This window comes from Lontra canadensis, unplaced genomic scaffold (genome assembly GCF_010015895.1).
Source record: "Lontra canadensis isolate GAN:19392208 unplaced genomic scaffold, GSC_riverotter_1.0 scaffold5, whole genome shotgun sequence".
Lineage (NCBI taxonomy): Eukaryota > Metazoa > Chordata > Mammalia > Carnivora > Mustelidae > Lontra > Lontra canadensis.
In genome coordinates, this window is record NW_022630999.1 from 31,362,755 (window position 1) to 31,389,687 (window position 26,933).

Consider the following 26,933-nt stretch of genomic DNA (forward strand, 5'->3'; position numbering starts at 1 on the left):
TCAAGACGAAGCATTTGTTTCTTCTTTTGTTTACCCATGGCAGTTTGTCAGCAGTTATGATAAGTAGAGTTCCATCTGCCAGTAAAACTACGTTGCAAATTGCCATAGAAATTAGCAGCTTTCATTTTTGCCTACATAAATAAATATGCAAAATAAATTGCACATAAATGCATCCTAAAAAAATCACAGGTACACCGCACAGTTAAATGCCAATCAGACAAAACCAGAGACACATTGCGATTATCTCAGTTTTCAAACCTGGAAGATACACGAATGTGTTTCTAAATGAGAGAGGCAGTGTATCATGCTCGCTGAGATAAAAACAGAAGATGCCAGACACTGCACTGTGGCTTTATTCTCGGAATCCTTTGCCTGAAACCGGCTCTATCTTTTCTCCGTGTTCTCCCCTCTCTCTCCCCGCTCTGTCTGTCTCTGTGTGTGTGTCTCTCTCCTTCTCTCCCTCTCTCTCCCTTCGTTCCCTCTCTCCCTCTCTCCTCACTGTCTTTTCCCTCGCTCATTGTTCTCTCTCTCCTCCTGCCTTTGATGCACATACGTTGTCACATTCCATTGACTCTCTCCTCTTCTCTGTTCTTACACTCAAGCCTAGCGGTGCTTTCGCCAGGCAGCGGCAGCCTCTCCTGCGAGTTTTAGTCATGTGTGCAGCTCAGTTTGATCGAGCGTTCCTTTTCTGCCTTTTCACTCTTACAAAAGATTAAAAGGTGGCGTCACATTGCTCCCCTGTTCCTTCCCGCAGGAGGGACTTAAAAGGGACAACAAAAACTAATCACTTTCAATAAGCATTTTCTTGCTAGGGAAAACTAAAAAAAGAAAGAAAGAAAGAAAAGGGAGAGAGAGAGAGAGAGAAGGGAAAAAAAAAAAAAAAGGCAGGGGGGTGGATTTAGCGGTGTAATTGGAGACCGGTGGTGAGGATTGGGGCGAGCTAGAGATGTTGCACGCTGCTAACAAGGGAAGGAAGCCTTCAGCTGAGACAGGTAAGAGCGCCCATCGGAGGGTTTGACCGAGTGGCTTAGTTAAATCTCTCTTTTCACCGTTTTGTAATTGAGAAAGGCATCCGCAGCAGAAGCCGATTTTTCAGTCGGCTTCCTTTTGTTTAACATAGAAAGTACCTGTATTAATTTTGATGAATTAGAGCATGCAGCAAATTCAATTGAAAATAGATTTGTATAGTAAATGCATTTATACTGAATGATTTCTCCTCCGTTTTATTTAAGGAGAGAGATGAGAAAGATGATTTTGATCCGAATAGCACTTTGCATTATGTTAAATTCTAAACAGCTAACGGAGAAAAATAATAATCCAATCGATCTTGTTTTTGAACTCTGGGACTTAAAGCCTGGGAGAGAGCTGGCATTTGAAATTTTTCTTCTAACTGAACTTCTGATGTGTTATAATAATTTTTCACTAGAGGTTTAAGCAAGGGTAGAGTTTATTTAAGTCTAGTTGCTGGGGTGTGTTTGGTGTGGATCTTGTCAGTGAAGCTAGAGGTCCGTAACCGGTATCAGGTGGATGTTTCATAAACGGAGATTGAATGTTGTCCCAAATGAAATATGAAGTTAAAACATGAGGTTAGGGCATGTTTTAGAAAAGGATCCAGTAAATAATTAGGATAACTGAATTACGACAGTTTGAGAAGGGAGTTAACTCTGGAAGTGCTGTTTGGTAAGCCTTCCTGGCTTTTGAGCAGCTCAATAATGAAGGGGGCTAATTATCAGGCTCAAGTTGGAACTTTGCATTAGGACCCTAAATATAGAATACATGTGGATGTTCACCGTAGGTGGCTTTTAGGAAGCTGTCCCTTTTGTACGCTATGAATGAGAGTTATGGATTATATTTGATGGCATTTCTCCTTTAAAGAGCTTTGGGATGAAGCTTAAAAGGCTCACATCTATTTTAACATTGAACAAACACAAAATGCAATATACTGTGTTCTCTCGGTGCCTGATTTTTATTGCTGCTGCTGTTGTTTTAAGGTTTTGATAATTTGTTTTTAACCTCGGTCTTCGTTGGTTCTGTGTTCATTGCCTCTGCTGCTAAAATATATTGCTGGCATGAATGAACTGAGATTTGGGGATGCAAAACAAAAAACAACAACAACAAAAAACAAAACAAAAAAAAACCAAAAAAACACAAAGAAAAGAAAGAAAAGAAAAAAGAAAAAAGAAAAAAAGAAAAAAAAAAACCCTAATTAACCAGAGTTTTTATTTAAGGATAACAGAAATCCAAATTGTATCCAGGTTTGTTACCTAGGATGTTACCTAAAATGTTGGAAGTAATTTTTAGGTAATTTTGGGGGGATGGAAAAATCTGAATATTAAAAGTAAAAAATTCTGTTGAAAGAATGCTTCTCTGGAATGAGATTTAGAAAGGTGACTTTAATCCCTCCACAAGGTTTGGTCCTGGAAAGAGCTGTTGTACTGTCTGGCACCGTTGAGTCCAACAACCACGAACGAGAGGATATTTTATATATTTATTTCGTGATAAGATTTTTTTTTTCCCGACTTTCCAAACTGGACTTGCTCTACCATACCTCACTCTGCCACGCCTCGTGTTTGCCAGACCCTCTCATGGCATTCTGTGGGTGCGGCACGTGAATCCAATTTTACAAGTGTACGTGAGGAGCTGCTGAATTTTGGGGAGTGGGGTCTCATCAGACTTCATCATGGAGAGATAGCCAGCGGAAGTTCTGACGGAAGAACCCCTCATACAGGTGTGGGGCAACTTCATATCTCCATCATGGTGAAAAGAGCAGAGAGAGATGTGGACAGAGGCAGAAGGAACTGTGATAGCACGTTGATGGAGTCATGCTGGTGGTAGCCTAGTGAGTTTTTAAAATCACATCACCTGCAGTTTTCTCTCTTCAACTTAAGAAACTTTGCAGAATCTCGAAGTAGTTCCTCTCAGATTCAGTCCGTGTCTCGACATCGCTTTCTCTCATAAAATCTTTTCTCTGACTCTCGCTTTACCCAACTCCTCAGTGTTAGGCTGCCACTGATAATGATGGTTGTTTCCTAAAGAAGTGACAAGTGTTGAGAAGATGGGCCAGGAGAAATAGGTTGTCTGCATCACGTATGTGTTTTAATTTTGTTTATGAAAATGACTTCTTCAAGGTGAGGAGACGAAAAATTTGAAGTTGCCCTTGGCTCTCTGTGTCAGCGAACCACTGCCCTTCTGCCCTTCTCCTAGACGGCTCAGTAGAGCTAATGTGGGCAGAAATAATTCGGTTGTAAAACTGGGTGGTAGTGCAGCATGCACTTTTTAAGCAGATGGTAACCAAAACTATCCTTACTCAAACTATCTGATTCATATAAATAGCATTTTTCTGGCTTTTCCAGTAGATGTTGCTGGAGAGCAAAGAAAAGATCTTTTTTTTTTTTTTTAACAAGAAAAAAAGAAATGCAGTAGACTTATAAAAGCCAACAGAAAAGATCCTTCTCCCCAAACTCCGCTGATAGCATTTTGCATAATTTGCTAATTAATGAATTACATTGAATCATTACCTTTTATGATGTTCTATAGAAAGCTATTAAAACTTGAGTTAGATTTTAAAATGATGGGATTGTTCTCTTTAGTCCCTATATATAATGTCTGTTTGCTGTTTTCCGTTTTTAAAAAATCAAGTTAACAGCACATTACTATTCAGAACATTTCATCCCTGAATGCTAAAACCCTTTAACATGCAAATATGATGTCAGAGGAAGAACTGAAATAGAATACTCTGAGAAGAGTAATGATCAAACGCATTATAAAAATATGCACAGTTGCCAACATGTAATGAAATATTAAGAAATTAAAAGCATGCAACCTCTAAAGTAATAGAATTTCATTGCTCTGAGACTGTTTTCCCACTGAATATTAAGTGCTTAATAGATCTATCCGTAAAAAAACAATCGAAAACCTACATGGTTTGTCACTGAAGTTCTTTCATTATATGATTTTGAAAAATTAGCCCAATAGGATTTTCCTCAGACTAGGAAATGTAATTAACATTGGCTATTAAGTGCCAGATTTCCAAAGCAAAAGCCACAAAGCTTGATGGAGAAAACAGGAATGCAGGGAGCAAGCATCAGCACTACAAGCTGAGGGGACCCACACTGGAACTACTCTGCTCGTAATCACTCTGATAAAATGACAAAGATGTCCCAGAGGAGCCTGGGATTCTAGTACCCAGACATGAACTGATGCAATTTCAGGCAACCAATGACCTCTATCTGTGGGAATATTTATTTTTGAAAATGATCAATTAACTGATTTCAATTGTCAAAGAGAAGTGTATGTATGTTTTTTTTCCCCCAGTGCATGGGGGCCTTGGATATTACAAAAGCACATTCAGATAGGACAAGGGTACAAGCTATGTGGTAGAGCTTTCGGTTTTTCTTACCTTCACCGGTCTGAGCTCTTTGCTGGTGGATTTTCCCCTCTTCATTGAAGCCCTTCTTTGTCAGGTTTCATTCCTGAGGTATAGAATGCTCCAGAGGTTGTTTTGATTTAACACCCATCCGTTTCTCTTTTCTGGGAGAAAAAAAGCTTATCTTTAGAAGACATGAGTGTCCACTACTCCTATTTTATAATTAGTGCTATAAGTCCAGTGGGTAAGAATGGTCCTTTTTTTTTTTTTTTTGCTCTGATTCCAATACATTTTCGTGCTTGACCTATAGTAGTTTTTTTTTTTTTTTTTTTTTTTCTGTCTTTAAATAAGAAAACCTTTACAATTTGATAGGAGATTTTAGTTTCTCTTTCTGGTGTGTTTGCTTTTCACTTTTGGTATTCTCTGTTTTCATTATAGCTCTTAAGCACTGACTATGCCCAAAGCACCCTGACTTAAATGTGCCAAATGGTACCTCACACAACAACAACAAATGTCTTTCTTCTCTATGAGAACCTTAGGAAGGTCAAAGGATGGGAACCATGCCTGGAGAACTGCCTCGTGGGTTAAAATGTACCCCGTTCTAACACCTTCCTTGAGAGAACAGAACAGAAAAGGTCACTGCAGGTTAAGGAGATCCTGAGGGCAGAAGCCTTTGAATTAGGAGTGAAGGGTGAAGATACAAAATCATCTTGATGAGCAAAGTGAGGGGTCATGTGGGATGTAATACCAGCAAGAATGGGTGACGGCAATATGATCGAGAGCCTTGAATGGCAGGTCAAGGTATTCAAGAGCCACTGAAAAGATGAGATCTGAAATCTGGAAGGGTTCCTTTGGGAAGAGAATGGGGAAGGAGTAGTGGGTCCATGCCATACCAGACAGACACTGTAATACCTATCTAGGGCCATCTGCTCTTCTATTATGTTGTGGCCTTGAGGGAGCTATTGTTACTAGTGGGATAATGCCTTACTTTGTCGGGATGTTGTTGAAAAAACAGTGAGAACCCCTTGTCTAGAGGCCAGAAACCAGGGGCTAATCTATTGCATTAGCCTAGACCTAGGTGGTAAGGTTGAGAAACACTGTCAAGGGGAGGGAGAATGGCTCTGAGAAACACCTTCCTATTATAATTATTGCAATTTCTTGTATGTACTGTAGATGTCATGGCCTCATTAGGCGGGGATTTTGTGTCTATGCATTTGTTTTCACAAGAAAAACCTTCACCATTTGTCAGAGATGAGACCTGTAATTTAGAAGGTGTGATATTCTCTGCATACTATTTGGATATAATCAATTAATGTTATGTTCATTTCCTGTTTTCTGACATTGTTTAGGATGGATTTTTATGCTCTTTAAGGGTTTTCATCTCTCTGAGAACATATATGCTGTATTTGTTGAAATTAATCACCTCTCTGAATTGCCCATCTGTCAGCTACTTTCTATAAACCTTGACTAACTTACCTTGAACTCTTAGATGTGTAGTGTAGTTGACTGACTAAGCTGTGGAGACTCCCAAACTGTATAAAGAAAGTTTATTATGTTAACATTTAAGATGTTTTCTTGCATGCAATAGACTTCATAATGAGAAGGAGCAGAAATAATTATTAGCATAGTTAAGTAAGTGGAGTGCCACCCTTTTTCTCAGAAATTGATTTAACCAGAGACTATTTAGGTGAACAGGGTTACCAACATCACCTTGGAACCAAGCTATAGATGATTGCCTTGCCTTGTCCTCCAACCACTTTAATCTAATTTGTTCCATTTACTTCTCTAAGCTTTTTATCTTCCCACCATTTTAATACCATCAGAAATGGGGGCTGCCCATGACATTCACACTTGACATTATCAAACACAAAAGGCATCACTCATGCACTTGACTGCATTACAATGCAAGGGAAAAAAATAGATCCCAAAGGCTTAGAAATTATTGTTTCGTACCTTGAATGTAGGTAGGTTTTTTTTTTTCCTCCCCTGTTTCCTCCAGCCTGCCTCATTTGACTGTTTTTGCTTCTGTGTGTTTTCAAAGAGTTCTGAAAACCCTGGAAAAATCGGTACTCACGAATCTATAACATACACACCATTATGTTCACTGGAGGGATGCGAATTAATACAATGGGAATTTACAACTCTATTATTAACTATTATTTGCTAGGCATCAACCACATTTTGATGCAGTACCGAAGTTGAGCCTTGTACATGAGCTGTGTTTTCACCGTTGACTTCAGTTCTTCTGACAGACAGCTGTGGCCAAACCTTTTCCTGACTCACACATCTGTGGTCATTGCAGTAATTCCATTATTGCTGCATAGACCCGAAATTTGTTGAATCTGTAGCAGTCCTGAGTTCGTCTACCCATGAAATCTTTGTGTGTGTGTTAGGGTCGGGGGAGGGATTCTTAAAGTTAATATAGATTTACTTATACCTCCCTTTGCTTACTATTCTGAACTTCCTATCAAAAACAATTCCCTCCCTCCCCAGCATATATAGGACAACATTTGTGAGTTGGACAAATCGTGTTATCAGATTGTCGTGAATTGCTTCAGTAGCATGACATCATGCATCGGGATTGTGTGTGCCGTAAAGCTCTGTAAAACAGCCAGCTACATGGTATCCTACAGGTTTAATATACTTCTGCAGCCTTGTACTTGGGAAGGATTTCTGTAATTGGAGACAATCTAGCAAGGAGGACTTTTTAAGTCATTGGAGGCCAAAATACAAGTTTTTGAAAAATGTGACTTTATAGGCTTGAAACTGAATGGATTACAAATTTCTCTTAACTGGACAGAATCATAATTGCATATATAGTACAGTCCTGATTATCCAGGGTTTGAATTTCCAGCATGGGGATTATCCAGATTTCTTCTCTGACTCCCCTGTCTTTTCTCTAACTACCTGACGTGAATCATTTCTCTAATCATTGGCACCTCTGCTAATGGTATGGAAGGGCATATTTGAGCAGCAAAATCCAAACCAGTGAATTATCTTTCAGAAGACCTAATTATGTAAAAAGTCTGAGTGGCTAGGTTTTTAAAGCTATTCATTAAAATTTAAATTCACTAAAATTTGAAACTATTCACTGACTAAATTTCAATTTTGGTGCCCCTCTTTCTATTTACATATTTACTGTAGGTGTTCATATATCAATATTTTACCGTCATTTTAAGAGGCAAAAAAGTAAACCACCTGCCTGAATGATGTCAAGTAATTGGTTTCATTGTTCTGGTTTATATCTTCCCCCCTCACCTGCCATCCAGACCAACTATCATTTTGAATTAACTAGTTGGATATTGTACCTAGCTGGCACCTTATAAAGCCACTTGGGGCAAGCCAGTGTACCTTGTGCAGGTTGTCAGGATTCTGACTAGCATATTCCTCTAGTATTAAGTGCAAACATGGATTATTGGTGCCCAAACCCCGCTGAGTTAATCTCCAACATCATTTCTAGCCCTTTTCCATCATCAGCTCACTGCCAGCCTCTCCTTGATAAACTATTTATATTTAGGATTTGCCCCCTTAGAGGTCTTCAATGTCCCAGAGGACTTTAAAGACTTTAAAGCCTCTTAGATACCAGAATTAGGCTGAAATGGTGAAAGTGGTATCGCAAGTGTAGCTGGCTTTTCCAGAGAGGTTGGCATTCCCAGCCACTTTCCAAGTTTACAGAACAGGGCGCAGGATTCTACCTACTGAAAACTGCTACAGAATCCAAATTTTATTTCCTCTCCTTTGTGTATACATCAGTTGTAGCTTGGACGTTTTAAAAATCTTGTGGTCATATCTGCCACTTTGCAACAATGTCTTGGCAAATAATTGACTCTGTCTCATACTATCCTTATTTGACAAACATGTCTGTAAATAATTGGTTGCTCCGTAAGGTGCCTAATCTAACTTCATAAGATGTTTCTGTTTCTAAATCTATTATGTTAACATAATGTAAGTAATAAAATATATGCCATGTAATATAGTTAACACAAATATAGTGAAGGGCAAAAAATGTTACAACTGTCTTGATACTAAAAATATTAACACTAGATTAAAATTGAGTATATTAGAATTGGGGTTTTTAAATGCCGAGGTGTGGTTGATGATGTAGTGTAATGGCCATAGTTTTCCACTCCTATTTTATTTTTTTCCACCCATATTTTAAATGAGAATTTAAATTGCAACACTCAGTATGCAGTACTGAGAACAGAAAACCTCAATGACTACTAGAAAAACAATTAATAAATCTAGTCATGAGTTCTGTATGTATAGGAGGTCCCTCATCATTTTTTTTGTGTGCACATTTATGGGCATATGTATCTATACATACATGCATACATATATGTTTCCTCTCCCTATATATGTGCAAACTTCTATCTCTGTCTCTGTATCAGTACCTATATCAATATCTTTATCTACTACATCAATATTCAGAGGTAGAGGGAAAAGGGGTATATTCTAGTAAGATACAGTGCAACTATATGCCTGGTAAGATAATGTATATTCTCCAGCTGACCTTGTTCATTTCCCACAACCTGACGTTCATTGTGCTAGGTAGCAGGGATGCCAAGACGAACTGGACATAACTCTTAAGGAGTTCATGATCTAGTCCTCAATTAGAAATTATTTTAATGTTGAATGTTTCACTCAGGAATATATTTAACAATTGGAAACACAGAGGAAAAAAAATTCCAGGCTTACCAAGCCATCTGAGCTCTCACTAGGTATGTCTAAATTTGACATCCTTTGTGCCTGGTCAGGAAGAAGGCTGGAAAAGAAATACAGCAAGTGTGATTTGGGGGAAGAATATCCTCACATAAAGTGATCTAGTCTCAACTAGAAAGAAGTTTGGCTTTATGGAAAAGCCTGACCAGTGTGCCTGATCTATATTACTCCTTACTGTTGGCAAGTCACAAAGCAAAGATAGGGTTAGTTTGTTTGAAATTCACTTTTCAGTGAGTCCTATACAAGTGAGGACACAGAGAAAATGCTATCAACATGCTTATTTTTACACATTTACACCTAAGGGTCTTGTTTGAAAATGTATGCAAATAATATGTGCATATTTTTCTACAATGAAATGGGCTTATGTAGTTAAGATCCCTTTATTCTCAGTCTTTATGACATTTATGATGTATATGCTGTATGTGTTTATAACCACATATTGTATGTGATTTATAGACACACACATATAGTCTCTAGAGGTCAGTAGAATATAAGAAATGGGCAAACATTCACATCTAGATGAGACGTAGAGATCCTGGGGACCATTTTTCAAATGGCAAAATGATAATAGTCTACTAATGACATTAAGAACTAAAATCATTAATCATTGTTAACAAAAAAGTCATGTCATTCTTGTTCCTGAAATGAATCTAATCTATTTGTTTTAAGCAAATTTTAGATAAATGAACATTCACACGGCAAGAACCTTGACAGAAACTCAAGTTATAATTACTTCCCAATGGTTTATTATGAGACTGTGATTCCTTAGTACTCTTTTTTGAAAATATTTTAACGTTACTGGAACCTAAGGGTAAATTGTTTTTAAGCACTTGATTAATTATATCCAAAACTTATTTCTATTTTAGCTGCCAATTCAGTTTCCTCAACTCTTAGAAATGAACGATTTGATGATTTATATATTGCAATTCCATTTGTTCTTATGAACTAAATGTCCCTTTTAAAATGTATTAGAAAAATGTGATTTATTATATATGTAAAGCTAAAAATGTTGATAGCTCAGCAAACTGCTGCACAGCTGAGCATGTTTCTTAAGTTTTTCCCTAGAAAAGTCATGCACAAAAAGTACAGAAACTGACGGCATGCAGCTATGAGCAATCTGATAATAGAGTACAGCTCCTCTTCCTCACCCTCCTGTGTGATAGAGAACAGTGCAGCAGGACTGCAGGTAGCATCTGAATTTAACTTGAAGTTGCATGATGTTGAACTTTGTATGTTGTGCCCACATTAGTATCACTCACCCTGGTAAGATATTGTTATTTTCTCCAGCTGACATGGGGAATAATTTATCAATTATGTATTCCCATATTTCCCATATTCCCATATTTCTCTATTTACACCCTAGTGAATTGGATTTGAAGCTCAGTTTCCTCCATGATAAAGCCGAATCCGGGGTTATAAACACCAGTGCTTAGAGGGGTGTGGTTGGAAATCGGATAGTCAGAGGAGACGGAAGGCAGTAAAAGCAGTACAGTTGTAAACACACGCACACAACAGAGAAACCAAAAAAAATCTACTAAGCATTTTTGGAAGGTGAGCATGTGGAGTATTTAAAAAAAACTTCAGGCTGGAGTGGTTTCACTCACTGAGAGATCACTGATAAATATTGATAGAGCATTTCTAATGCATAATCTACTTGTTTTGTTAAATGAGAAAGATACAATGTATTTCCTGTTCTCAAGAAGGTGTTAAGATAATTGGGCACTGCCCTTGCATCATCTCCCCTGCCTCTGTGCCCCCACATCTCCTCTCTCAAACTGCAGCATTCTCTCAGTTCTTCTAACTTTCCTAACCATGTCTTTGCAAATGCTCATCCTTTTTGTCTTCTTCCAACATTCCAGCTTGCCCTGGCTGACTCCTATTCATCGTTTAAATGTCGTTTCCTCTCACATTCTTGGACTCCTACACCCTGTCTAAATTAGGAGCCCCCTTTGTGACCCTCTAACAATGTATTTCCTTTATTACAACACTGTTCAATTTATATAACTGCCAGTTTGTCCATTTCTACATAAACCTTTAAGCTCAGTGGGGGTAGGCACCTTGGGGCTAGCTTGTGCACTGATGTACTATGATACCTAGTGAGACACCTGGTAGCATAAAGCTTATTTAACATGTAACTCTTGAATGAATGTTTAAATACATAAATAATCACAGTGCATTGATAAAGGAAGAAGAAGAAGGAGGAGGAGGTGGCGAAGATGAAGGAGATCTCACATCTTTCAAGGGACTGGGAAGGATTCATATCCTTGCGTGGACTCAAGTCTTAGTCAAGGACAGGTTTAAAGTCTTAGGTGTCACCTTTCTTCTGCTTCTCCTTACCTACCTTGAAATTGCTCCAGGTCTCTAAATACTAGAACGCATCCATCCAATTAGCTAGATGGAGTTGTACACTTTTTAGCTGTGTTTTCCTCCTTTGTCTCCAGTGATGTTACTTATGATAGATGGTAGACTTATTTTCGTGAAGCCCAAAAGTGGTGGCTCCCCTCTCTACACTAGTGACTGGCTTCAAGATGGGGGCTTTGGCTATCAGAACTACTTAAAAAGAACTGGACTCTGAGCACCATGAATATGGCTTGAGTGGGGATCCAGAAATGATAATGTAGAATAAATATATATTGATTTATTTTTAGTTGTGTCTAGGGGACCAAAATCATTTTATGTGAGGCTCTTCTCCTTCCAGATCATACTTTTCTGCTCTTTTCCAAATCTTTTCCTTAAATGTTTCAGTAAGGTCTTTGAGTTCTCTGGTTTAATAAGATGGAGCTATTCTTAGTTTCCTGTAATCAAAAAACCCTAACAGGTGCCAATCCCCCATTTAACATTCTGGGACTTGTGTTTGCATCCCTAACACGAGCTTTCCTGGATCCCCACACAGTTGCTCTCCATAGATGGACACATTGAGATGACTGAGTAGCTTCTGGTTTATGCAGTTGTTGTCAGAGAACCCATTTCATTTCTACTTGTTGTTTTGGGACATTTAAGTTATACTCTTAAAGTAGAAAATTATTCTCATAGTACCCCGAAATATGGTTAAGAATGGATTTGGAAGGAGTAAACTTTAATCTTTTATGATTTTAGTTGAGCTGCATTCCAGGTATTACCTTTTAATCACAAATGTGTGATGAGTTTGGTGAGAGGCATGAGGAATATGGTAGAGCATTCAGATATGGGATCTATTATCATATTATTATTATTATTTTAAATTACTTTCTGCCTTTATCATCTAACCCTATGCTCACCATCATTTATTTTTAGTACTATATAAAGGAGGGAATATTTTGTAAAAAAATATAAAATGGGATTCACCCCATACATTTATATGATGAAAGCAGCATTGGAATTACATTATTGTTAAGAAAGAATAATGGAGGTTTCAGGAAGAACTAACCATACCTGATATATCATGGAGTGGGAGGGGCAGCTGGCTATTATTCTATAGTTTGGTAATATTTGCTGTCTTTTATCAGAGATTTTATTTTTTAATGTTGTATCAGGGAGACTAAAAAGAGGAACATGTAGAGATTAACAATAAATAAATCCTTATCTTCATTTCTGGTAAAAATTTAAGAACTCATCAATCAAAATATTTCCTAAAAATTCACTGTCTCTGGGGCTCCTGGGTGACTCAGCCAGTTAAGCGTCTGCCTTCGGCTCAGGTCATGATCCCTGGGTCCCTGGGTCCTGGGATGGAGCCCTGCTGGGCTCTCTGCTCAGCAGGAAGCCTACTTCTCCCTGTCCCTCTGCCTCCACCCCCACCCCTGCTTATGCTTCTCTCTCTGTCTCAAATAAACATATAAAACCTTTTAAAAAATTCACTGTCTTTCTATATTATACAAAAACATCAACAACCTTGCAGCCATCCTAGAAGTTCTTTAGATAACAATTTAATACAAATTTTAATCAAACCATTATATCTTAAGTTATACTAATAAACATTAAAAAGCTGATCAATTTACTGTGCCCCTGGCAATATGCAGATTAAATGATTGGAGTTCACAACTGTAATTTCTGTTTTTTACTATTTTACATATACCCTTGACCTTAGTTTTTGCTCCTATGAAGATGGTGTCAAGATGTCCATTCCTTTCTCACTCTGCTTTTCCTTCTCCAAAAAATGCCCTGGTAAATCCCCTCGTTTATCTTTCGTAGAAACTCTTAAAATAAAAAATGGTTTATTATATTTCTTCCTGAATGAGAAAATATTTTTAGGGAAAAACAAGGGAATTCTTCAAAAAATGGAATGTACTTGCCATAAGAAGACACGCTTTGTTTGTAAAAAAAAAAAATTATAACCACCTTATAACAATCACAGTATGTCTCTGAAGTGTTCCGGAATGAGAAATCATCAATATCAGAGTAAAAAAATTTTATTTCAATTTAGTTAGATGATTTTACTTACAAAAATATATAGAGTTATAAAAAATAGACCTTTTGACTCTTAACTTGGGTTTATTTTGTAGTTTTGAAAGTGCTTGTGGATTTCTTAATGTTAAATTGGTAATTGTTGATCTCAGAGGAGGGGTGCAGTATCTTCAGTCTGAGCTTATTACAGTGTAAAATATGGATTGCCTTTACCCTAATGGCCTCTGAATCCTATTACCATCCCATTAGAGAGTGTGGGATTTTAGTAATTCTGTTGTTGTTTCCAGTGGGCAGTGAATATAATGGGGAAGGGCAGGGGTTAATGCAATTCATCTCTTTTAATACTTGTAACTCCGAGTCCCTTATCACTCACTATGGTTTCACTGGGGTTTCTCCCCCCCCCCCACACCTCTTCTTTCTGTTATCTCTAAGGCCTGATATATTTCCATAAGCCTTTCCCAACCAGAGGAGTTTGGAGAGAGTAGTGATTTTGTGATTTTTAAGTTTAACAAGAATTTTAGCTATTAGATTTTCATAAACTGAAGATAAATAAATAAGGTGGTGTGTCAGCTTGTTGTGAAACCGGCTGTAGCTCAGAAAGGTTTTCAGTGACTGTCATTGTGCCAAGAATAGTATTGAAATAGCTCTTCAATCAAGATCATTTATAAGGCCTTTTGGAAGGAGAAGCATGAGACAAGCGGGTCGGATCAATGCCCGCTAGTGTTCTGGGTATAATGTTTCCATGTGCTCCTGGAGACAGCTGTGTCCTGGGTCCTAGTAGTGCTAGAAAGAAGAGTTGGGAAAGATTTCAAAGTGATAGAAATTAGAATCCTTAAAAGAGAGTTGTATGAGCAATAGTTAATTCCCTATATATCAGACATGCTCAATAGATATACGTGTCTGATTATGTATCCCTGGTTTTATTCATGAAATTTGTTTTTAGCTAATACAGCTTTTTTTCGGAATAAATACGAACATCAGATTATTTCTCAGAATGTCAAAACAAATTAGTTTCCCACAGTGATGCAGTGAAAGGTGTAACTGTTTTCCCTCTTTATATGTCAGAAAGCATTACTGGGAGTGGGAAATTCCCACTTTTCTCCCCCTAGCCCATGAATCTGTGGGTTTGCAAAAGTCTGGTTTAATGCACAAGCATGGTCACGGAGAGCTCCAGTACCCCCCTCTGCTGCCATTAATGAGAATCGCATGCTGAGATCCAAAGAGGCAGGCGTCTCTACTCCGAAAAAGGCCCTGAATGGAAGGAGGTGATCAGACCATTTCAATCTGTTGAAAGTGAGTGATATTCCCAGGGCTTGTTGTTCACCTTCTCAGAGAATTAAGTTTCCATATGTTTCATCATAAATGGAATGAGTGTGCAACATAATTGCAACATGAAAATATCTACTCGATGACAGTAGAAAACCAGTATTTGGGGGGAAATTTCATCTTGTCTCCATATTCTAAATATCTTGACTTTCCACCTGGTTAAAGCTAATAGCCTAAGCCTGGTGGCAGTGTTTAGATATGATGCCTTGGTATAGAATGGTTTGCATATTTATGCTGAATATTCATGCATTGAGTTTTTCCTTAATTTGAGATATCACTTACCATATTTCTAGACAGACCATGATAGTATTATTTCTTTCCATCGGTTGGGTGTGTTGAATGAAATTCATTTTAGAAGGTAATTATGTAACTACAGATACAATTAGTCTTCATTCCGATGAATTGCTACAAACAAGCATTGTTAAAAGATATTATTTCCTTTTGATCTTTAGTTGTGGATTACCTTTTCAAAATATTTTTGTGACCACAATCACTTGTGGTCAAACAAACAAACAAAGATGAAATAAAATAAAATCTATCATAGGTACCTACTGATGTAATAATCTTTTTTTTTTTTTTTTAAAGCACATATACCTGAGACCATTATCAGATAATTACTGAAACCATAGAAGAGATGTGTAAAACCTATGTAGAATTACTTAGTATTTTATAAAGGACAATATAGGGAATGCTGATTATTCAGCAAGTGGAGTTTGGACTTCTATCTTTCATTATGTTGGTCCCACTTAATTTGTCTTGTCTCTTTGTTCTTGAAACTTTCCTTCGGATCTGCCAAGAAACATAAAGATCAGATGACATTAATGTTTCTCTCAATGAGAGAATGATGTATCATCTTTACTATCTTCCTAAAGCTATGAACTTGTCATTTGTTGTCTATCTTGATGTTCCTTTAATGCACAATATACATATTTAACATTCATTGAATATCAGCAAATGAACAATGAAATATGACTCTTTGTAAGATTAGGTAGTGTGTTTTTTATAATTGTTTTTGTTTTTGTATTTTAAAAACTAGTATCAGAATTCAAAAGTTAATGTGAATCATGTGGAAGACACAAGAATCATGTGAAAACCACATTTTATACCTTATCTCATTCCTTGCTTTTTTGGGACCACACTTTCTGGTAGAACTTTCCAATAAACTCTCCAAATTTATGATAGTAATAAAAGTGAACACATTTTATTTAAATATGTATTTTCTAACTCTAAAAGTATGGAACGGACTTTGCAGAAGTTTGGAAAATTCAAGAACAAATTAAACATTTAAAAAATCACCATAGGTTCATTTGAATCTATCCTTTTAATCTATTTAGAGAAATGAATATTTTAAAAATCAGGATTTTGTTTCATGTATTCACTGTCATACTCTGGGAATTGTCTCATGAATTAAATAGCACTCAAAAAGATATTAACATTCTACCAAAATGTATGCCTTAAAAATATATCATGATATGAAAAAAATAACGTGTTAATTTTATAATTATAAAAATCTAATTATATGTTTTTTGTAAAATAATTTCAGAAAATAAATAAGTAAAAGTAAACTATTTTACCATAGAAGGAAAAATACTACCAATTGCTTAGTTTAGTCCATCTGGAAATCAATGTATGTGTCACACAAGGATCTATTTTTTTTCCCAGAAAGTTAATGACTATTAGAATTTTCATTTGTATTCTTTATTAAATCTCTTATGCAGGAAAGTCTATTTTAAGACATTTTTCTCTATCAGATATGCTTGTGTATATATATATGTATATATAATATATACAAAATATATATGTGTATATATATATGTTTTTGTACTGTTTGTTACTCGACTATTTTATTATATTAAGTTTATAGTAGTTCAGTGTAATAGGGGAAGGTTCTCTTCCTTGTTTTTCTTCTCTTTAAACTTTTTTTAAATTCTTGTTCATTTATTTTTCCAAATAAGTTATAGAATTATATTAAAATTTTTAAACATCCATTTATATATTAAATTCAACTTTATTAAATTTTCATCTTGATTATTCAATTGTATGTATGTATAGAAATTGAGGAAACACTACCAAATTTATCAATATTTTTCTCTTTAATTTGATAGGGTTTTTTTTTTTTCTCTTTTTTCCCCAATAAAACATTTCTGTCCTTTTGAGTATTTGGGTTTGGTATTTTGACTGATTTTCTTTTTTTTTTTTTAAGATTTTATTTATTTATTTTAGAGAGAATAAGAGGGAAAGAGAGCATGAGAGGAGGAGGGTGAGAGGGAGAAGCAGACTCCCCACTCAACAGGGAGCCCGATGTGGGACTCGATCCCGGGACTCCAGGATCATGACCTGAGCCAAAGACAGTTGCTTAATCAGCTGAGCCACCCAAGCACCCCGTGACTGATTTCCTTTTGTGGCTCTCTCTTTTTATTTTCTTTTGTGTCCAAATCAGGCAATTTTTCCTACAATTTCATAAAAGAAATGCTTTTTCATTTGCATACAATGATGCAGGAAATTTCTCCCACATTACTTTCTGTTCTTCTTAAGAAAATAATGTATGTCTGTTAAAAAATAAAGTGCTCATTATATTAGTCTACCAAGGGCCAAATTACGTTTTCTGAAATATAGCTGCACAACATAAAATGCTGATCTAATGTAGTTGGTCTTTTTACCTTTGTGTGTCAGGAATAAAGGCACTAACAGTCTAAAGAGCTCCGATTGCTCAAGCTTCCTCAGGGTGGAATTTTGTAAAACATTATCCATAGAAAATCAGTCTAATATGAAACTCTACTAGGAAAGTGTTCCTTGGTGGAGTAAGTTTGAGAAATGATTCATATAATAGCCTTTTTTTCGCACTTCCTAATAATTATTAATATATTAAAAGCCCTAACAAGTTCTACAATAAAAACTTATTTGATTTATTGACCTTAATTTCTCCCAGATTTAATCAACAGCATAGAGATTTGCTCTTTTTTTTTTTTTTTAAAGGGGAAGATTATTTGGTTTGATGGTTTATGTTATGTTATAGGGTAAATGTAATACCCATTACTCAACTAATGAATTTACACCGACTATTAATTTTATCCAGTCATTTTTCCAACCAATTTCAATTTCTAGTGGGTCTTATTTCTTTTAGGTGTAGAATGAGATAGTTCCACTCAGCTCTTTAGCGACAGGTCTCAAAGCATTTCACTCACTGACCATTTATTTAATGATTAGTGCTGGTTGAAGCTATAGTAGGTAATATACAGCCATCAAATGTAGTAGCTTTATACTACTTTGTAAAGTAAGCTTTTTGCAGACTTACCTTTGTCTGTAAAATGGGAATAGTATCTTGCAGGAAGTTCTGAGCAGCAGCAATGCTACATATAGAGCCCTTAAAACAATTTCTACATGGAGTAGACACGTATACAATTATAGTTGACATTACAGTTAAGAATCACTTACAAGAAGAATGAATAAGACCTAGTCCCTGTTCTCATACACCCTAACAGCGGTGCAATAAGAAGTAACAATTACATAATACTTTGTAATTTATGTATATTTTAATGTGTACTGTTGTAAGAGTAAGCATCCAAATAAGTAAAGAACAGAACGCAGTGAAGGAGCTGAAATCGAGGGGTACAGTGGTTCTCAGGGGGCCCTTAGTCTCTCTAGTATATGCGAATCCAGAAGGAGGAGCAGCACCTATCCCGTCTACAGGATTTTACCCAGGTGGAACATCATCAAAGGCTGTCACACAGTTCGATGGAACTGAATCAAAGTCACATCCAAAGTTCGGTGCCTCGGCTCCAAGTGCTTGCTGAGTTGGGTTTCTTTTCAGATAACCCTTCCATGGCATGTGATTTTAAAAGCATCCCAAAGTTATGAGTGCCTTTGTGTCGTGTTGACATCTGATTCATCAATGAGTAAACATCCTGCCATCGTCCTGGAGCGTTGTCTTATCCTCGTGGCAGTGAAGCCCCAGCTCAGCAAAAATGATGTGGAAATGTTGGTAAACCCTTTTATTACTTTCAGTCTAGACTACTGTAATTCTCCATGTGTGGGTCTTCTACACTGTGTTATTTATAGGATGCAACTTAAGGGTATAAGACGGCCCAGACCCTTCCTGGCATTTTGTCACCTCAGCATTTTAGAACCATCAATTCAATCCTCGTATCGGTTACCCATAAAATTTTACATTGATTGTGAAGTTGTTTTACTCACACAAATGGTGCCTCGGAGATGTGGTTTCATTCTGCCTGTCTCATGGATTTTTCTTTCACCAAACTCTGATCACTTCTAAAGACTAATTTGGTAGCTTTTGTTATGTATCACGGGCTTGAGGTGAACATATTCATAGTTACATTAGCGAGTTTTAGCTTTGATTATATTTTTTAACAGAAATTCTTTATTACTTCAATATAGTATATATTCTTTATAGATTAGTAAATCATAGGTTTTTAAAATTTTTTTTTCTGACATAATTATAGTATTCAATATTGTGGAGAAAATACGGGCTCAGATATTTTTCTATGCATATACTATGAAATGTTTAAAAAATGAGATTTATATCATACTTTTTTATTTAGAAACCTACAATTTAAATTGGTGTTTTTGTGCTCTTTTTCTGTACTTTAAGAGTTTTATTTTAATGATTGTGTAATTTTTCATCTTGTGAAATGTGTGTTTTTTCATTTAACAGTTTTTCTTTAAATAAATATTTATTAAGTGCTCGATTTTTACATGGTCCTGCCCTACTTTCTGAATACACAGTAACAGATAAAACAGACATAGCCTATGTCCCTGTGGAATTAACCCTCTATTGCTGGAAACTGGATCTCCTTTCATTTTGGAGCTATTATGATTTTTAAATTTTAATTGAACCACTCATATTTGATCTGGTCCTCTCTGTCTATTCATGCTAAGAATATAAGAGTTTTCTAAAAAGAGTATATAGCCTTGGAAAAGCTTTCTATGTTCTGCCATCTTTTGTAGAAATTCTTCTAGTGTGTACCCTTAACGTGATCATCTTCATGGACATAAACTCTGCCCTTCTGTTTGAGCCCTTCAAAATAACACTCTATTTGAATTGCATTTCGGGTTTAGAACCCCCACATTCTTTGCCCGATCCCATTTAGCCATGGGCTAGTGTCCATCGTTGTAGGCTCTGTGTCTCGGAGAAGACAAGTTGGGAATTAGCAGTTAAATGAAAGCTGTACATATCTGTTCCTCTTCTTCACTCTGAGATTTGTAGATTTGCCTCTCAATGATAATCTACACATTATTTTCTTTAAGTCTGACCACTCTTCATAGACACACTCCAGAAATTGGAAACGATGTCCCTGATAACAGCTGCTCCCTTTAGGGTTTTGAGTTAAACTATCATTGTAGGCCTTTGCATTACTTGTAAGGAGTATTTCTGGAACGGGTCCTGGCATAGCAAGAATGCTAGCCCCCATCTTCTCTCTCACCTCAGGGAAATACCCAGGTTGCTGGCATACCATGTTAATTGTATCACGCAGATGTCATTGGGTGACAACCACATGTAGATTTACAGGTGACCAGAGTACCTTTCTTTGCTGAAACGTGTCTTTTCTCATGAGTGTCTAGACTTCCATGCACATTCTTTCAGTTACATAGTCCCTGCCTGATAAAAAGAATATTGTATAAAATTGAAATAATTTAAAAATATACAGTACTTAAGAAGAACTTAAATTCTTTAAATCTGCTGGTAGATTAGAAATCTGGCTTGATGCATCTACTGCTAAAATTAAACTGCATTAAGATCATATCATACAATGCCAGGTGCCAACTTTTGGTTTCCTTCTGTCTTTAACCAGCCAGTATAGAAGTTGTTTAGCCAGACAGTATAGAATTTGTATTTCTCATTGATACAGAACAGAAGACTTTGCACCTAAATGCAATATGTGAAATGCAAATTTGAGAAAGCACATGTTTTTTTTTTAATTTTAATCTTTAAAATACATAATCTATAAAATATAATGCTTAGTCTAACCCATATGGGAATGTAGTAATTGAATATGGTTCTAGAAACCAGAATTGCCACGAAACAAGTCTCTCTCTTCTAGACATTAGAAATCAGGTTCTATCAAGATAAGAATCAATTTAGAAATAGTGTTTGCAACCAGCTTCCTTCTATGCAGGTATGGTAATCTCCATGTGTTTTATTTCATAGAGATGATGATGTTTTAAATATTTTAAAAAATATTTTTAAGGCCTAGAAAGAGAATTGAATGCTGTTAAAGTAATTGCAACTTTGTGGCTTGCTTCAGTATTTATTTCTGTAGAGCCAAAGGTTCACACAGTGGAACATTGGACAGTGGACAGAGAGCATTGTGTACCTCAGTGTCTTTTCATACGGAGAGATCAAACCTCAAGCCCTGATTATCTGTCTTTGATCATATGCTATCCCAGATGATGGAGAAGAAACTCTGATCAGTTCACCTATGGCACACAATTTTTGATACACCAAAGCCCTTGCAATTTTACTTACAAATACAGATTAGGAAGTGAAAGACTGATGGGCTTTGGCAGTCTGAAATGCATTATGTTTGTTCTGACCCCAGCTCAAATGGAAATAGAATGATTCCAAACCGTGGAAAGGCCTCGAAACTGAAACCACTCATTTGAAACTGCCAGGACCGATCAGTGCAAAATCGCGTCCTTTTTGAGTCCTTCATTTAGGGAACATCAATTTCACGGATTTAAGATAATCATCTCACTTTATTATCAGCTAAGTCTTCCTTTACATGGGCAGCTACTATCTTTCAAGACAGTCCCTCACTTATTAAAAACAGAAAGAAAAGATAAGGTACCAGGAGACTAAGTGATAAAAGACGAATTAGTAAAACTGAATCCAAAGACTGTAAGCACTAAAATTACAGTTTTGCTAGTCACTTAGAATCACAGAAACTCTAAGGCCAAGAAATATCTATTCTAAAGGCAATATTTGAAATATGGAGAAACTGAAGCCCACAGAGTGGAAATTACTTATACAGCAAATTAGGACTAGACAGTTGATGAAGACTCACTGTTTTTTTCCCTGATCAAGATTTATGACATGAAATCTAACATCACCAACATTCACAGTAAATAGACCTATTCCGAAACAAAAGGTTAATTTTCAAACCAATTACTTTCTCAAAAACTACTAGCCCTGAAGCGTTCGTGAAATATTATTTATTCTCTTATTGCTCTTCTCATTAAGGAGAATAAACAGAGAGCCATTTGGATTTCTTTAGTTGTTTTGTATTCTTTCAGCCATCTCAGACTTATTTGTGTCTGGAGAAGGAAGCCTCTTCTATTGGAACATGACTTATCAGTTAACTGCTGTTTCAGACATAGAACTTCAGGTCTAGGGTTGGCAGGAGTATTTGTACTTTAATGTTTGTAACGTACAAATAGATCCTTGCTTAAATCTGCAGCAAGAACAGGTTTGTATAAACCCTTATCTACCATCTCTCCCCTCATCCCCCTTCCCCTAAGACATAAAGGAAGAAAATCTCCATTGCACTCACTAAGCATTGGGAATATTGGAAAGTCAGAATGACTGTTTGGTTTAAATGTAATTTCAGTGTGTAAATGTTCACATCTGCCTAAGGATATTGTTAACAGAAAGTAAAACCTCCCTATCTGTATTTGGGTTTCCCCTTTTGATTTGAATTATTTCTTAATGCTACCTTGCCCCGTGTCCCCCGTCCTCTTCTAGCGTGATGGCAAGTGTCTGCTAGATGACTCAACAGCTCTTGAGGGCACCAGAGGAATAGCAACACTGACTTAGTGCTAATTATGTGCAGACTGTTTACTGTCATTATCTCAAGTAAACCTAAACAGTGAATGTAAACATCATCCCGATTTTCTAGATGAGGAAACGGAGGTCCGAAAGTCTAAGTAGTTTCTATGGGGCCCCATAGCTAGGAAGCAGAAAGCTTGACTCTGATTCCGCCAAACCCCTATTTTCCCCATTCTCCTAAACTGCCCTCTCCCGGGAAACCCCCACAGACCCTTAGTTCCAATACAGACCCTTAGTTCCAATACTCTCCAATGGCCAATTCCCATTGATTTCATTGAGCCACTCTTGATTGTCCCATTGGTAAATTCTCTGTGTAAGTGGCGAAAAAGAAATATTCAGAGGCATTGAATTCCCTAAGGTATTCTGTGTTAGATTTGGAGGAAAGGGTGCAGGTTTTCTCCAGTCATCAGTTTATCTTAGGAGGACACAAAATAATGCTAGAGCTCCCAAGAACCCACGAAGAGACCAGCTCAGAGCCCTGCTTTTCCACATATAGCTCCTTAAGTGAAAACTCCGTGGGCTTAACCCTCTGCTTTTCAGCCTCCACCTCTTGGAGTTATGAGTGTTTCTTCTGGCTGAACTAATGAAACTGGGACACGTATTGCTGGGGCATCAAATGCACATTTAAAATGTCCCTTGGAAAGTTCCAGGAATGGTTCACTTAAACAGAACAGTGAATCAGGCATTTGACACCATAGATCGGGGGAGCAGATGAGAGGACCGTGGAGAGAGTTAGAGATCATAGTATGATCTTACTCCTAATATGTATGTATTAGGATGTTATTACATCATAATGTTTGCTGTGTGACATTTACTTTAACACGATAATGCTCTAGTATTATTTTCAAGATGATGCGTCGGATTCTATTTCACTATTTCTGTAATACTCTGTGCGAACGTCTCCCACCAGGTGCACCACGCTCTTTCATCATCACACACATGCATGTATTCTGTTCCCACTCTGCTGTGCACGCCTCACTCCACGCTCTCCACCCTTAGCCCCCGCTGCCCAGCTTATTCTATATAGATAGCAAATGTTGACTGAAATGTTGACTGAAATGCTGACTGAAAGAATGAATGAACAACCCTGCGAATGACAGGATGCAACGAGATTACACCCACATTCCCTGAGTTTAGATGCATTAACCCCTCTTGCAGCCGGAAAGACTGGTTCGCGGGAGATCAGTAAAGCATGAAGGACTGAAGTAAACCAGGCACGTGGACGTCATATGTGGGCTACTGTCTGTTAACTTTCCATTTTTACTTTACATACTAGGAGAGCAGATTGATATTGCATTTTAATTGTGTATATTAGCGGAAGGCATATGGTTACAACATTTTCTTATTTACCTCCTGTAACATGAAATTTGTCATTTGATTCCCAAAATAAAGGATTGAAGGGAGGGCGCCTGCTTTTTACACAAGTTCAATTTTCTCTCATGCGAAAGTCTCCCGAGATGTGTAATGAGTTGATGCCAAGATGATGCTGGCACCATTTTCTTATTGCCATGGTGATCTCCAGCTCTCCTGAAATCTCAAGGGAGACTATGGTATTTTAAAAGCAAGTTGAATTTTGGTAATTAAAAAGGCTGGAAGGAATCATCTTTCTATATTTTGCCAGCTTGGGTAAATAGGGAGAGCAAATGATGTCTAGAGAGGAAGGATATTATTGCTCTTTATTAGGTGGTCACCCCATGTTAGAAGATGAAAAGCATCAGGAAAGTTATGTCTGGGGTATTTATGACAATTCAGAACCCTACTGTGAATCTCAAAGTACGTCTAATCACAGCCTTGCTGCAAACAGCTATTCTCTTTCCTGGAGTCGTTAGCATTTTAACTTAGAGTTGAAGGTATGATTGTCAGAGCATTTTAATGTTGGAAGTGCTGGGTAATAAATGTAAATGTTGGCAGTTATCAAAATAACGGGGAAAAAGTGATTCCCTTAAACTAGAAATTAAGTTAGACAAGCCTAATTCAGACTCTAGGTTAATCACACACTCCCCCCATCAGGAAAGTTCTTACATTAGGAGTTCTTTTGAACTTCGTTTGAGCAACGGTGCTCTCCTTGAAAAGCCTCGAAGATTAAAGGGTTTTGTTTCACTTCAGAAGAAGTGGGAATTTTTTTAGACGTTCCTTTTGAGTGGTAAAATGAACGCTTGGAATAAATGAGCATGGAAGCAAACATTAAAGGGCAAAAGATGTATAGGAGAGGAGCCAGGGTTGGTGGAAGGCACATGACTTGTTATCTTTGTGCATAACTCTGTGTTTAGCCTTAGCCTGGAAAGTGATAGGCAGCTAAGGAAGGGCTTAGAATTTTTTGTGCGAGTGTGTGTCCTTCTGTCAGGGCACTGAATTATCAAAGGCAAAGAAAGAGAAAGGGCAGAACAATGCTCTTTAATTAGGGACTTTATACAAATGCAGATTCCCAATTTGCTGATGGGCATTTTAATTGATTTTTACAAAACCACCTACACCTAATGTTTCACAGTTAAAAATAAACCATATAACCCTCAAGTGCTGCCTCTTGCCCATAATTAAAATCTGATTATATCTGAACATTATCACCAACTCGAAATTAAGAATTTTCTGTGGATCCCTTCGATTCCGTTGGGGGAAATACTGCCAGCAAGACGAGTTTGGTGGCCTCTGTGCCACAGCTTACAGACCCTTTTACTTGTTTCAAACTCTTCTGGGTGGGAGCAGTTCCCATGTCATTCACAGTCTTCTAAAATGCCATTTTTAGCTTCTCTGACCTGAAATAGAAATAGCCAGATGACTTTGTTGGAGTTTTTATTATTTGTTGTTTGACTGATTTTATTTTGTGTTTAGCACAGAGATTTGGTGTTTTTTTTTTTTAATTGTTCCCTGTTTTTTGATTACTGAAATGTCCTTAAGATAGCTGACAAATCACTTGCTAAGTATGAAATCTCAGTGATGTGACTGAGGATCAAATTAAGAGGTTCATTATTTTTCACGTTCTGGATACATGGAATCCAGAAAAGGAAAGGAAAGGAAAGGGAAGGGAAGGGAACGGGGAAGGGGGAAGGGGGAAGGAGAAGGGAGGGAAGGAAAGGAAAGGATGCCCCTGAGGCTATCTTATTGCACAAATATGTTCATGTTCAGTCTAAGCTAATAATTTTTTTCCTTATATGTACTCGTTAACGGTATGTTTCCGTATTTAGTGTTTTAATCTATGCTTTTCACTTGATGTAGGATTTTTACTTTTTTCTAGTGATATATGTTCTTGAAGTTAAAAATGGAGATTGACTTGGGGAGCAAGTTAAGAAGTTTTTTGTTAATAGAAAAGAAATATCAAGTGTTAATGCTTGTTCTTTTTTGAATAGGCAAGATTTTTTTACCCTTAATTTTAAGCACAGTTCTAAAAGAAAAATCTACACCATTTAAAAGAGAATTTTAACATCCCCCACTGAGTAGTAGTTTTTCTTTTCCTGAAAATAGATCCACAAATGTCATAAATTAGTCTGCAGATTTTACCTTATTATGCTTCCTCCTTCAAAAAATATGCAGGAAAGTGATTATATGTGGTGTTCAACTCAAGGCTGATGAGTTGGTTATAATTATCAAGGCAGACATAATGAGATGAAAACAACTCTTTCTCGAGGGCCTCCAAGGAGTTTTCAGTCACTATCATAACCCTGTCACTCTGGGTTAACTGTTTTCTGCCCAAACGGATGTCAACACAATTAATTTCACAGTTTTCTCAACTGATATGGTTAAGGTTCATTTGCTCATCTAGGCAAGAAGATCCCCATATGTTAAGGATGGAATTGATTTCTGGGTTCTGCATAGGCAGATAAAACAATGAGAAAGAAAATAGACATTTATTTTTATTTATATGTAATTTAATGGCATCCTCTCCCTCTTTCTCTCTCTTGTTTTGTCCTTTAGCATACATTTGTTGTAATTATTTGCCACCGCCATTTGGTATTTATTCCATCATGCAGTCATTCAACAAATACTTATTGGGCGCCAGCATTGTATAGAGCCTTTTGCCAGGCTCTGAGGTTACCATTCAGAGCAAAGTAAAACAGCCCTGTGAAGTTGGCAGTCCATTAGGAGAGAAAGACATTATTGCATAATTGTACAAATATATGTAATTAACATAAAAATGTGATAAACAGCAAGATAATTTATCTAGCATTTGTAACTTGTTCTTTACCACCAGCAAGTAAATGTTTGCTATGAAAGGGTGTTCAATAGAACTTTCCACAGCTTTGGAAATATTGTACATCTGCATTTTCCGGTACATAAGCTCTAGCCACATTTAACTCTTGAGACCTTGCAAGGTGCTTATTCTGACTGAAGAATAGAATTTTTAGTTTTGTGTGATCTTATTTA

General features: G+C 36.9%; 1 protein-coding gene across 12 annotated transcripts in view; it reads left to right on the plus strand.

Annotated features, from left to right (window-relative positions):
* Window positions 1-26,933, plus strand: part of TENM2 (teneurin transmembrane protein 2) — a 1,216,596-nt gene that overhangs the window by 558,676 nt on the left and 630,987 nt on the right. For 2 of the 12 annotated variants that reach the window (XM_032851753.1, XM_032851757.1), the window contains exon 1: window positions 867-992. The exons of 9 other annotated variants lie outside the window; for them this stretch is intronic. In XM_032851753.1, the coding sequence (XP_032707644.1) occupies window positions 947-992 (46 nt within the window). In that variant the 5' untranslated portion in view covers window positions 867-946. Of the gene's footprint in view, window positions 1-866; window positions 993-26,933 lie in introns of those variants that run through there. One more of the 12 variants, XM_032851752.1, reaches the window with a different exon arrangement.